General features: G+C 40.5%; 1 protein-coding gene across 10 annotated transcripts in view; it reads left to right on the forward strand.

The window, feature by feature from the left end:
* BNC2 (basonuclin zinc finger protein 2) overlaps positions 1 to 12,746 on the forward strand; it is a 349,620-nt gene that overhangs the window by 218,828 nt on the left and 118,046 nt on the right. For 8 of the 10 annotated variants that reach the window (XM_087869622.1, XM_045780617.2, XM_045780618.2 and 5 more), the window contains one exon: positions 313 to 548. In XM_087869622.1, coding sequence (XP_087725748.1) covers positions 313 to 548 — 236 coding nt within the window. Of the gene's footprint in view, positions 1 to 312; positions 549 to 676; positions 1,470 to 6,340; positions 11,946 to 12,746 lie in introns of those variants that run through there. The other 2 variants (XM_087869627.1, XM_087869626.1) reach the window with 2 other exon arrangements.

The following is a 12,746-nucleotide window of genomic DNA, read 5'->3' on the forward strand; positions in this document are numbered from 1 at the left end:
TTTAGAGCTGGCCACAGTCATTTAGAAACATCGTCAGTGGCTCTCTTTCCGAAAGTCGAGTATGTTTTGTATTTGCTGTTGTCTGCAATTTATAAACATACCAAATTAAAAAGAAAAGACAAAGCAGGGAGGAGTTGGGAAGAGAACTGTTTACATTGCAAAATCTTGCTTAAACATCTGCAGTCCTGATCCATCTGTAGAAATGGAGCCCTGATAACTTCCAGTAACTTGTTTCTACTTTCTTTGTCTCTGCCCTTTCCCTCTGTCTCCGTATTCCCACCCACCTCCGGAACTTTGGTGGGACCACCACAGCCTTGGATAAGCTCAGCACGCAGCACCTATACCACCCCACCCAGGTGGAGATCGTGCAGTCCAACGTGGTGTTCGACATCAGCAGCCTGATGCTGTACGGGACGCAGGCGGTGCCTGTGCGGCTAAAGATCCTGCTGGACCGTCTCTTCAGTGTCCTGAAGCAGGAGGAGGTGCTGCACATCCTGCACGGCCTGGGCTGGACTCTGCGGGACTACGTCCGGGGGTACATCCTTCAGGTAGGGGGAGGACGTGAAGCTGGTGTCTGGCCAGCTCTAGGACGGGCTGAGGGAGAACCCTTGCAAACCTGGTGTCTTTCCTGCCCCTCACAGGCCCGGGCAGGCACACCCTCTTCTGATTAAAGTGCTCCTTTTGGCAGGCTTGTCAGAGAACTGGAAAGAAGGAGCTCTGTCCCAGCAGGCTGGCGCTGGGCCTCGGTGGTGTGTGCTAGCAAGGAAAAAGTGGCCTGTTGCCTAGCACTGCTTTGTTTGCACCTTTTTAAATTCAGCTCCCTCTTCCTACAACGTGGGCTTCCTGCTTCTCCAACAAGTCTGATTGTAGCCCCACTAAAAGGAAGGGCTCTTTGAGGTGGGTGACGTGTTCGTGAAAATCTGAGATTACTAAACCCATCTGGGTTTAGTAGGGCTTTTGCTTGCTCTGAATTTATAGGGTTAGTGTTTTGTTTTGTTTTTTGGTTGTCTGTGTCCCCTATTTATTGCTTCTTCATCCAAATCAGAACTGTAACCTCTGTAAACTCTCTGCTTTTATAACCAGTAAGCCCTCATATTCCAAAGCACACAGACACGGGTATAGTTTTGGCTTTCACAACACCTGTTCTTCCAGCTTGAGTCTCTTGTTTGTATCAGTGGCACTTGTGATCTGGTAGGGTCTTAAGAAGTTTACCTGGAGGACTGCAGCCTCCATTGCCGACCCCCACCCCAACCTCCCTGCATTTTTTTCGTCATTTTTTGCAGTATGTCATGAGTCGCTTTGCATTGTGTACTTTGCCTCTGAAATGTTTTTATGGCCATCTGTCTTCCTATGACCCTTGAAGGGTAAATGTTGAAAACAGCATGTTGGGAGACCCCAGGATCCAAAAAGACTACACTGGACGATGAAGAAGTACTCCCTCCTGCCAAAGGAGATCACAGTTGGAGAAGGTAGAATCTGAAGTGATTTTTGAAATTTCTTATGGGGATAATAGCAGGAGAATTGACCCCTTCAAAAAAAACAAAAAACAAAAAAACTGTTTTTGGCGCTGCCAGCCTTGTTTATTCCCTGAATCACCCTGTGTTGTGTGCAAGGCCTTGGCTGCCAGCTTGGTATGTGATGAGTGGAGGGCCTCACATCTCCCCCTTGCTTTAACCTGGCATAAAAACACACACATTCCTGTCATTCTCCTGTGGTACCTCCAGGTGTTAGCCAGGGCAAGCGAGCAGAGAGGTATGATGACAGGAAGTAGAGAGAGACAGAAGGTGGAATAACCCGTCTGCTCTTGTGAGTGCTCTGGTTAGCATTCAATCATTGCTTAGTTTAGTGAGATGTCAACTTGGAAGGCACAGAGAATTTGGCCCTCAGAAGACAAGATGAAGATGATAATAGGAATAATTATGTATTACGTTTTTAGTTTATAGAAGACTTTCACAAGCATTATCTCATTTGCCTCAGGATGGGGGCATTTCAGTGGGGTGAGTGGAAAGTTAAGTCCTGGGTGGTCAGGGGACCTGGGGGAACATGAGGTCCAGAAGGAAGAGGCCAGGAAAAATAAAGCATGGAACCAATTTCACAATACCTGCTCGTACTGGCCTGGAGTAGATATGGTGCCACATCTTTCTACATTCGTTTCCACAACATAATTATTAATATCCACTTGGGATAGCTCTTACTCTACAGAAAGGAACAAAGGTCTTGAACATTTTTGAACAGAACTGTTAGCGTGGCTAAGCACTCTTTATTCAAAACCTATGATGATACTCCCCAATCTAGTACCACTTTACTGCCTCCACTCTGAGGCTTAGTTCTGTCATCAGTGCTGTATTTCAGTTCTACGTGTATATTTTTGCCTGAGCTTTCTGGAGCAGATGCATGGTATCTTCCTGTCCAAACATACGTGCATGACTGATTCGTTGCCCTCTTAACAACCCCATTCACTGTAGCATTTTGATGGCAGTAAATCTAGAACCTGCTTGTTGTTCTGTGATATTGTCCTAATGTTTTGCCTTGACCAATACCTGTTCTTTGTTTGACTTGAAATTATTATTTAAGTGTTAATTTTTCTCCGTTTCAGTCTATCTCTAAAGTGCACAGAAAATGTACTTTGAAATGTACTCCGTATTTCTTTTTGTGTGAGGGCCAAGGTTTTAACAATACAAAATTGCAAGAGAAATTAAGGATGAGAGGAAAATTCAGCAAAACCACGACCTGAAATTTGTAAAGTCTCTTATTTCAGGGTGAAATATTACATATGAAGAATTCTGCCATTTATTGTGATACTTAAGCTGTAATTAATTTTTATTAACTTAATATAGATTTTTGACAAAGTCTTAAACTTAATATAATCTGTTTCTCCATTCAGGGCCTAGAATTGACATTTTGAGAAAATCATAGATGATTTTTACATTAGAAGAATACAAGGTTTAGTTTCTGTCTTGTTTTATTGATAGGATTGATGTAATATAGATTTTATTTAAATGATGCTTTTGGTACTTAGCATTTATCATCTATTTCTTCCTTGTGAAAATAGTTCTTGGTTTAGGGAAAAAGCAAGATGTTGAAGGACACAAAACTGTGTAGTAAGAAAATGCTCATTTTGTTTTAAAAAATAAGACACTCAAAAACAAGAGCTAAACTATAGAAACAAACCCCTTTCATCTAAAGCAATGTAATTTGGTTATTGGCCAATATTTTAAAAATTATATGTAGTAATGATAAGGTATACGCAAATGACTTTGAATATAATTATATGTAACATTTTCATGCAAGAAGGCTGTAAAATGTGTGTCCAAAGGTTGTGGAACTCTATAATGCACTGTTAGCGTACAAGTCATTTTATCTGGCTAAAACTCAATTGTCTTGTAGCCCTCAAGGCATCAATTTTAGCATTATTGCTCTCAACAACAGTATATTGAATATTATGTCAGTTAAAGGAGAATAATTATCAAGGCAAGTTAGGGTGGCTGTTAGTCTTACCACATATTGACTTGGTTAGCAGTTGGCTATAGATTGTGTTACTGGGCAAATGAAGATGTACGGTAAGTTGAACTGGTGAAGCCAGGATATTAATTTAACTCTCTCTGGGCCTAACCCTCCATCCCTTGTGTAGACACAGCTACTGCTGCTTTCAGAGATAGTTTTGAATGTGAAAGAATAGCAGGTGTCTGATCTGATTTTGAATTTTTGGATGTGGGGGAAAAGAAGAGTAGGCCGTTCAAAACTATCATTTACGAGCATGTATGAAGAGGTTATTAAAAGGAAGAGGGAGGTCATAGTGATGGCACAGATTCATTTAAAAGACTATCAATATCTTTCAAGAATCGTGCTGTTTTGGTAAAAATTACTTTTTCACGTCTGTAATCATCCATGTAATTCATAAGCGAGCCAGCTGGGTGTAAAATGAAGAGCATAACTTGGACCACAATGATGTAAGAATCCAGGTAGCATCTTAAAAGTAGAAAACCCAGTATTCTCCTGTGTAGCAATTAGAGTGTTCATTCATAAAGTACAGAAAAAGTGAGGTAAATTTTAGGCATTTTCCCACAAAACAGCAGAAAAAGGAAATAGGCAATTAGATGCTAAAATCTAAAGGAACGTAAGATGTTTTTCCTGCTGCCAAAGATTAATTCTTTTTTCAAGTCTATATCCCGTGGTACATTTATTGACAATAAATAGAAGCAGTGTCCTGTCCCTTCCCCATTTTCTCTGTCTTTGACTTAGGATATAAGAGTATAGGTGATTATCACTTTTGAATTTAATCATTTGAAAATTGGGTTTTCATGAAGTCATTTTTCAGTTTGAGCATGTATCTGACTTGCCAGGGCTCATACACCAGCCCATCTGTGGAAATCTCTTTCTTTGCAAATGAGTCCTGCCAGAATTCAGAGAACCATATCAGACACCCTGAATAATTAGCTAAGGTGCAGCAGCCTTGTGAGAGGGCCAGCAGGGATGCACATTTCAAATCACCTGTGTCTTGAAACAATGAGAACTAATAGAACCATCAATACTTTAGGAGACTATTTCCCAGAGTATTCTGGGGGCAGTAGTCTTCCAGAGGTCTGATTTTAGATTTGGGAGGAACTACACTCAGGATCCTTCTGGTAGAGCCTCAAGGTGTACACATCAGCATAAAGGCTCTGAGAAGTTCTGGAATAAGTGGTTTGTGAGAGTAGGTAAGTAGACTCCACAAACACTTTCCACTTCATAGCCTTTTCCTGTCAAGCTTATCAGAACTCTTCCTCCACTTGGGGCATTCACATACATGGATTCTTCCGCATGGAATCCCCTATTCCTCTCTACACAGAGGTAGTTTCTTGTTCTTTAGGTGTCAGCTGAGGTCCCACTTTTTCACAGAGAACTTTTCTGTCCAGGTTAACCAGTATAAGTCTTTTCTTGTGTGGCTCTACCTCAAGACTGTTTCCCTCAAGCTCCAATCCAATTTAAAATCAATCAATTAAGTCAACTGTTAAAATGGTTTTCTTCTTGGCTTCCTCACTAGGGACCACCACAAAGGGAGGGCACTCAATAAATATTTGTTAAATGAATGGGTAAAGAAACCTACTTCACTTGGTACAGCTTGATTCTCACCATGGAACTCATGGAATATGCAGTAACCAGTTGATCTAAGGGCTGGTAGTCTTTCCTCGGGCTTTCTAGGTACTCTAAGGACAGATGGGCTCCTGAGGGCAGTAGGAACAGAAACAAAGGCTTCCACACCCCCTAGCTAGTGGTCTGTGTGGAACAAGTGTTTTGTGGTATCCATGTGGTGGAAAACATCAATATTCAGTAAACACTTGTATTTAAACAGCCCTTTGCGGAGCAAGTTCACATATGTTAGGCCTTTGAGTCCACTTATACCATTCTCTTGTAGATATTGCCAATGAATTAACATTTGGAGTAGTTGAAATTCAAAGAGATTGAGTGACTTTCCCATGATCACAGAAGCTATTAATTGGCACAGTTGATGCACTGTAAGCTTCCTGAAGATAAGAACCACTCATCTCTTGCTCATTACTATAACCCAACTCCTAGTACACAGCCTCACACATAATAATGCTTCCAAAATACCGGAGGGAGAAAATTTTGAAATCTGATTTGCACTCAGGTCTCTGATTCTATGTGGAGTATTTGGGGTTTTGTTGTTGTTGTTGTTGTTGTCGTTGTTTTAAGACAACCAAGGTATCTTTCCAGAATGTAATCTGTGAGAACCTTTTAGCATCAGAGGAGCATGGTTTAGAGAATAGAGAAGGCCTGAGAATCTTGAACTGGAAAGATAGTTAAGATGCCTCTTGCATTCAGTGACAGGTCTTGTCTACCTGACCTTAGTGAAATTAGTCCCTCTTTTATATCCCTTTTCTTGGGTATTTCTTGATAGTCTACCCTGTTTCAGATTACCTTCCTCTCTCATTTCCATGACCCAAATTTTTCTCTAGATCTGTTTTTTATCATTAATGCTTCATTGTGAATTCTGCTCTTTGACTTACCTTTCCAGGATTACATATCTTGTAAGAGTGCAAAAAAACCTAATCAATAAGATTTCAACTATATCATGTGCAGGAGGTGGAGCAGAGATGAAATGTTCTTTTCTGGGTCTATAAAAGGATATCAAGTTGGATGGCAAAGGGTGCACTGCACATTGAGTAAGAATATTGGGCTAAAGTCCCAGTACTGCCACTGATGATATATGTGAGTATGGAAAATTGGCCATTCTCAGCCATGGTTTTTTCCTCCTCCTCCTCTTCTTCTTTTTCTTATTCTTTCCTTTTTTTGAGATGAAGGGGGGGTGAAAGGACAGAGGGGGAGAGAGAATCTCCACACCCATTGCAGAGCCTGAGGCGGGGCTTGATCTCACAACCCTGAGATCATGACCTGAGCCGAAACCAAGAGTCGGACACTCAACTGACAGAGCCACCCAGGCACCCCCACAGTTTCTTCAACTTTAAAACTGAGATAACCCCTTATGCCTCTCTTGTTCTTGAATGGCAAAAAGGTGAAATAATGTAGATGAAAACATGTTATAAACTCCCACTGAAGTTGGGTTTTTTTTTCCCACTTACATCTATGCATAAACCTAACTCTGATCGGTTACAGGAGGGAAATTTCAGGTGTCAAACCTGTTTCTCTGCAGATATCAAATGCTTAGAAAAAGATAAATACATTTTAAGCTTTAGTGAATAAGAGAAATGCTATTTGTTTTAGTAAGTAAACCCTGAAATACTAGCGGCCTACCACAACAGGAGTTTATTTCTCTCTCTCAGCAAGACGGGTCAGCATTCCTGGTTGGTGAACGTTTTCCTCCCAGAGGTGCTTTGATCTCCTCAAACGTCTCTGGCAACTTAGAGCCTCTCCTGTTTCATGGCTCTGCTATTCTCTGGGGCCTCAGGCTCCTCATCCAGGTGGCAGTGCTGAGAGATGGTAGAGGGGCTGTGTGGGAGGTTTTCCTGGACCAGGTCTGGAAGCAGAGTGGGTCACTTCTTCTACAAGTCACTGATCAGAGCTTCCATCTAAGTGGGGCCAAGTGACTGAGGGAACAAGGACATGTGGTCTGGGGCTAGCAGCCACTCCCAGCTGTACCTTTGTACCATGGAGGATGTGCCCAGCTCAGTGCCCTGTTCAGGTGTGGCGGACTAGCTGTAGTTCTACCTTCTTTTGTATAGTCGGACAAGGAAAGCTTAGGGCAGCAGAGTAGTGTGTTAGAGCAGGCTTGTGGGTTCGAATCCCGGTTGCAGGTCTTACTAAATGTGTGAAAATAGACCTGTGTCTTTATCTGCCTAAGCCTTGGTTCCCTCACCTGGAAAGCAAGGATACTAACCGTACCTCATGGGTTTATTGTGAAGATAAAATAAGATAATGCGTATAAAACATTTCATAGTGCCACTTGCTAAGTATCTAGTAAATGTTAACGATTAACGTAATGATGAAAAAGATGATATAGACTCTTGCCAACATGGCCATCTTAGACCTTTGTGTATAAAGCAGCCTTAAATCCAGGATTTTTTTTTTTTTTTAATATTTCACTGCATCTCTTAGAACAGAGTGCCTTCCCATACAGTCAGGCAAAAGAGTAGCTACTATTCAGTTGTAAATAAGACATACACACATATGTACATACAGATAGACATAAACCTGCATATACGTACATATGTAGTATATACCTGATTGCAAGTAAGAGGCAAGAAACTATAGTGACAAAGGCTTTGGACCTTGAAGTGAGACAGACTTGGGTATGAATCTTGGTTTCAACTTTTGATTGCTCTGTAACCTAAGGTAGGTCATTTAGCATATTTGAACCTAAGTTTCTTCATTTATAAAGTTAAATGAAAGATATTTATAAAGTACGTAGAGCAACAACTAGCCCACAATGCTCTTATTAATGGGTACTACATTGTGCGTGTGTGAATATGTATGTGTGCTTTTTCTACGTTTTTAAGTAATGACTTATTCCAAAAATGACAGTCATTTTATTACCCTTGCTTTTTTCTATTTCATCAACTCTTCCAGTATTCTTCTAAGCACTGGGCACAGGATGAATGACTACTTAATGAATCTATTAAAATTGTTAGAGTATCTGGGCTTTCACCCCAATGCATAAAGTAAAACTTACTTAAAATAGACAACATTTTTATGGGCATTACCTGACCTCACAGTTTTTAGGAAATTTCTGGAGCAGAAAGAAGAATGGTTCTAGGTTTAAATTCATTTAGGTAGTCCTTCAAATAGCAAATTTTACCACTTAATTACTATGTGCTGAGTACACAAGAGATCTCTCAGGAAGCCTTCACTGTTCAGGACAAAGCAGCTGTAAACAAATAATGCAGGTTGTATGATCAAAACTGTAAGAATGTACAGATGACCCATAGTATTGACCCAGAGGAGGGATTATTTGACTCCAACTAAAGATTGGGTTATCACCACCATAACTTAAGGTGTCTTTGCATTATGTCAACAATACGTGACTCTCTTTCAGAAGTGAAAGATCACAGGAATGAATGATCAAGATCCCCCGTCTTTGGCAGGGATATACAAAAGGTAGATGGTTCAGAGCAATGTTCTATATTTACAGTATCTGTTTTCCAGAGTGCTTGGACTACTCTACAGACATTATCCCAGCAATTCTCTTAGCCTCCCTATTAGAGAGATAGTTTCAGAGACTGTTATCCCTGGTTTTAAAGTAATCGTGGCTGAAGGCCTCAGACAGGGTCAAAGCTGGAAGTGGAATACAGGGATTTTGAATCCCTTGCCAAAGCTCTAACTGTTTGAACAGCAGTGAAAATAAACACCTTATATCCAAGGACGTAGCTTGATGTTTTGTGCTCAGAGTTAAAGTAAAAATATTCCTCCCTTTACCCTTGCAAAGTAGAAATAGAGAGCTCACCAAATTCCAGGATGGAATGCAGTAACTGGTAGAATAGAATTTGTGTCTGTGGACATGGAGAGAGGGTTTTTGTGTTCCCCAGGAGGAACAAAAAATTAGCCCACAGTTCTCTGGCCATTCACCATCTGATCAGAACTGGTTCAGATTTACTGGAAATGGATACTCTCTGTGATGGCACTGATTCAACCACACGGTCTCCAGAGCAATACTCTGACATGCTCCTGGTTGAATTTGAAGTGGAACGCCCCTGAGCTGTAGGTTCAGACCTCAGTTCCACCATCAATTAGCTCTCTAGTTTTGCAAAAAATATATAATTTCTGTAAGCCTAGTTTTGCTGATACCTCCTTACTGGAGTTTTGAGAGTAAAAGGAAATCATTTGTTAAATTCATAGTAGATCTCAGTAAATATTAATTCTTTAAGTAAAGGCATTTTCAAATTCACCATTCCTCACAACCCTTAAGTTTCTAGAGCAACAGAAACGTTGTGATTCTTCTAGTTGTCCATACATTTTATTTGAGCTACCATGTCCTTTTCTAGTATTCCCCCCAATTTGACTGAAGGGGCAGGTGGGGGATGGTGAGGGCTTGCCCAAGAACTGAGATCTGTGACTGTAGCAGAGAATCATGGGAAGGCTGTCAAGACCCAGCCCCAGTCTGCCATCTGTTTCTTTTGAGTGACCTATGTTTCACATTCTCCTATGTGAAATCATGAAGGACTATGAAAAAGTAGAAAGTGAGATGAGCATCTGTGTGGGTTGCTGGAAGCTCTTGCTAAATCCATACAGATGGGACAAACATAAATAAAGATATATGTATTTGATTCATGTATGGTAGTCTTATAAGTAATGCCAGCAGCAGTTGGAAAATAGAATGCAGGCCAATACATTTGCTAGTAGAATTAAAGTGACCACTGCCAAATTGAATTACTCTAGGAAGACCTGTTGAAAGAGGAGATTCTTAAGGAAGAAGAGAGATATTGTTACATAGTAGAAAGGATGGAACAAGCATTTTTCCGTACAGGAAGAATGCTATGTTGGGAAGAGGTGTGAACAAGTTTATGGGGGAAAGCTGCATTTCAGTTAGGTGAGCAGCATTGAGCTGTGGTTTAAGTGAGTGTGTTAGGCCAGGCCTGGGCCTGTTGCTGAGAAGCTCATCTTGATTCACCTGACATTTGCATCACATCCCTTTCTTTCTCCCTTCTCTCTCTCTTTTTCTTTTTCTTTTTCTCTTTCTTTCTTTCTTTCTTTCTTTCATATATTTTTAATAGATTTAATTTTTAAGTAATCTCTACACCCAACCTGGGGCTCGAACTCACAACCCTGAGATGAAGAGTCACATACTCTGCCCACTGAGCCAGCCAGGGGCCCTGCATCACATCCCTTTTTAAGGGGAGTGGCTAGTGATTCTTTTGGTTCACAGACCTGGCATTTGTTGCTATTAACCCTCAAAAAGGCCAGTCGCTGGCTAGTGGCTTCATGAACAGTTGTTTTAGAAACCCACCACTGAGGTCCTATTGCTATCTAGGAAGTGTTTTCATTTGTTGCTGGCACTGAGTATTGTATTCTCTCTCTCTCTCAGTCAACGTAGACTTGGGACAGGGACTTGGAGAGTAGATCAGACAGATAGTTTTGCATCTTAACAGTAGAATGCCTTGCATGGCTCCAGTAGACCGTAATTCATAAGGCCCCAAAAGTAAGAGAACGAGTTATCAGTTGGTATGCATTTTCTGTCCAGAGGTCATCTTGAGTTTATTGTGTATTTCTTACCTATAGGCCCCAGGAAGCTGTTTCTCAGAGACTTTGAGAACTGAAGGTCCTCTGTGTAAGAAAATGCTTTAACCTGGTTTTCTTGTTCTCATGTAATTTTCTCTCTTTAACAAAGCCATAATAATAGTGTCAGAGGCAGCTTTCTAGTTAGTATGAGTAATGTGGTTGCTGTATTTTCTATTTTTATTTTAATATACTTTTCCTGCTGTGGACTTTTTTTCTTTTTTGGTTTTAAAAATAGCAGTGGAATAAGTGTGGTAATTTGAAGACTCCGGTGCACACTGCATCCTCTCTGGGATACAATTCTAAAGGAAGGCAGTGCACAACAGGCATTTCTTTCAGATTCCTTAGTGAAATAAATAGAATGTTTGGAATACGGACGACTGAAAATATTGGCTTATGGTCAGGTTAGTCCAGGCTTCAAAGAAATTGACATTTAAACAATAGAGTATCTATCCTATAGGTTTTTGTCTCTAGGGTACCTGTTCATATTAAGCCTGTTAATTTTATGGTGTGTTGATAAGACACAAAACGAGGTAGTCAGGGACACACCTTCAGTCACTTCGTTCATTTGCCTCTTGTTTAAAAGTATGCACACATCTTTAAGAATTTCAAATTAACAACAACGAAATACACTTAAATTCCCCTTGAAAGAGTAATTAAGAGCTACTTGTTTCTGCGTCCTGTCATCTCTGCCAGAATTGGAGTTCATGCTGAGTATATTCCATTGAGTCAGCCATCATTCCATCACCAGCCGGGATTGCTTTTCCACGTATTGACATGTGAGGGAATGTCTGCCTTGCAGTAGCCATGGGCTCGTGCCAGATTTTGAGATCCATAGGGGCAGTGCTGGGAGCTTTTCAATTCTGAATCAGAGATCCAATTCATAATAGCTGAGCCAGGGAAACCGGGTTGAATCTGTGGCCAAAACCACGGTAAAAAACTTTTTTTTTCCTTTTCCCTTTTGCAGTGCTTTATTGCTTTAAAATATGAGTGCCTCTGTCCATTGATCCTCCAGTGACTTTACGTTGGATTCAAATTGTGGTCTCTTAGGTGAAAAGGTCAGTGTTTTATTCATTCAGCCACACATCGATGGAGATTAACTGAGAGCAGTACAAGACATTTGGATCCTGCCAGACCTAGGGCACCTGAAAGAAGTTTATTTCTTTTCTCCCTAGCCTTCACTATGCCTGCTGCAGAAGAAGATGGCCCTGTCTTCTGGGAGTGGGGGAGGGTTTTGATTGGCTGTGTGTTAACTGCCTCAAATCCATGGCCATAGGGTGAGTAAGAACCCCTGAGGATCAAATATGTCATCTATGTAGCATCACCTGATTTAGTGCTTTTCCTCAAGTCTGAGATGTCTCAAGGGGCCTTTTTTCCTTTGCAGCACTGATCTTTCAATGAGGTGCTAGTGTCTGTCCTGAGCAATAACAAGGAAAAACCATGAAGTGTGAACAGCTCTTATTAGGGGGGTAAATGTCATTAACGCCTTTGTAGCCTTCTCTGCAATCTGAATGCTCTTGTCAAGAGAGTGACTTACTGAAGCCTCCTTTAAAATCATATAAATGGAATATAAGATGGTGAAGTTTTACATTTTAATTAAGCAAGGCCATTAGCTTCCTTTACTTATGCATTTTTGTAGTCAATTATGCTTGTATCCGATAGGGACAACCCTCTGAAATAAGGCTACTGAAAAACTGCCTACAAAAAACGATTTTAAGGATTTCAGAAATACTTCGTTTACTCTAAATCAAAATTTAGCTAATTTTTGGTGGTTTTGGGGAGCAGATGCTTCTCTCTATTTTAATTTTATAGATAGAGAGACTCATATACTCACGTACCTGACCGTAATATGCATATTTCATATATGGTATGGGAAAACACTAGCATTTCAAGTTAATGAGTAGGTCAGTCTGAATTAATGAAAAGTCTGAAGCATATAATGTTTAAGTAATTTTATTATTTTCACTACATAAATAGAAATTTTTCTCCAACCATGAATTGTCTTTATGTAAAAGTTTAATATTCTCTTGAAGCAAAATTTTTATATGCGAAAGATTTTCTTAGGTAAACCTCTTCTG

Source organism: Ursus americanus, chromosome 18 (genome assembly GCF_024610735.1).
Source record: "Ursus americanus isolate L20-20 chromosome 18, mUrsAme1.1.p, whole genome shotgun sequence".
NCBI lineage: Eukaryota > Metazoa > Chordata > Mammalia > Carnivora > Ursidae > Ursus > Ursus americanus.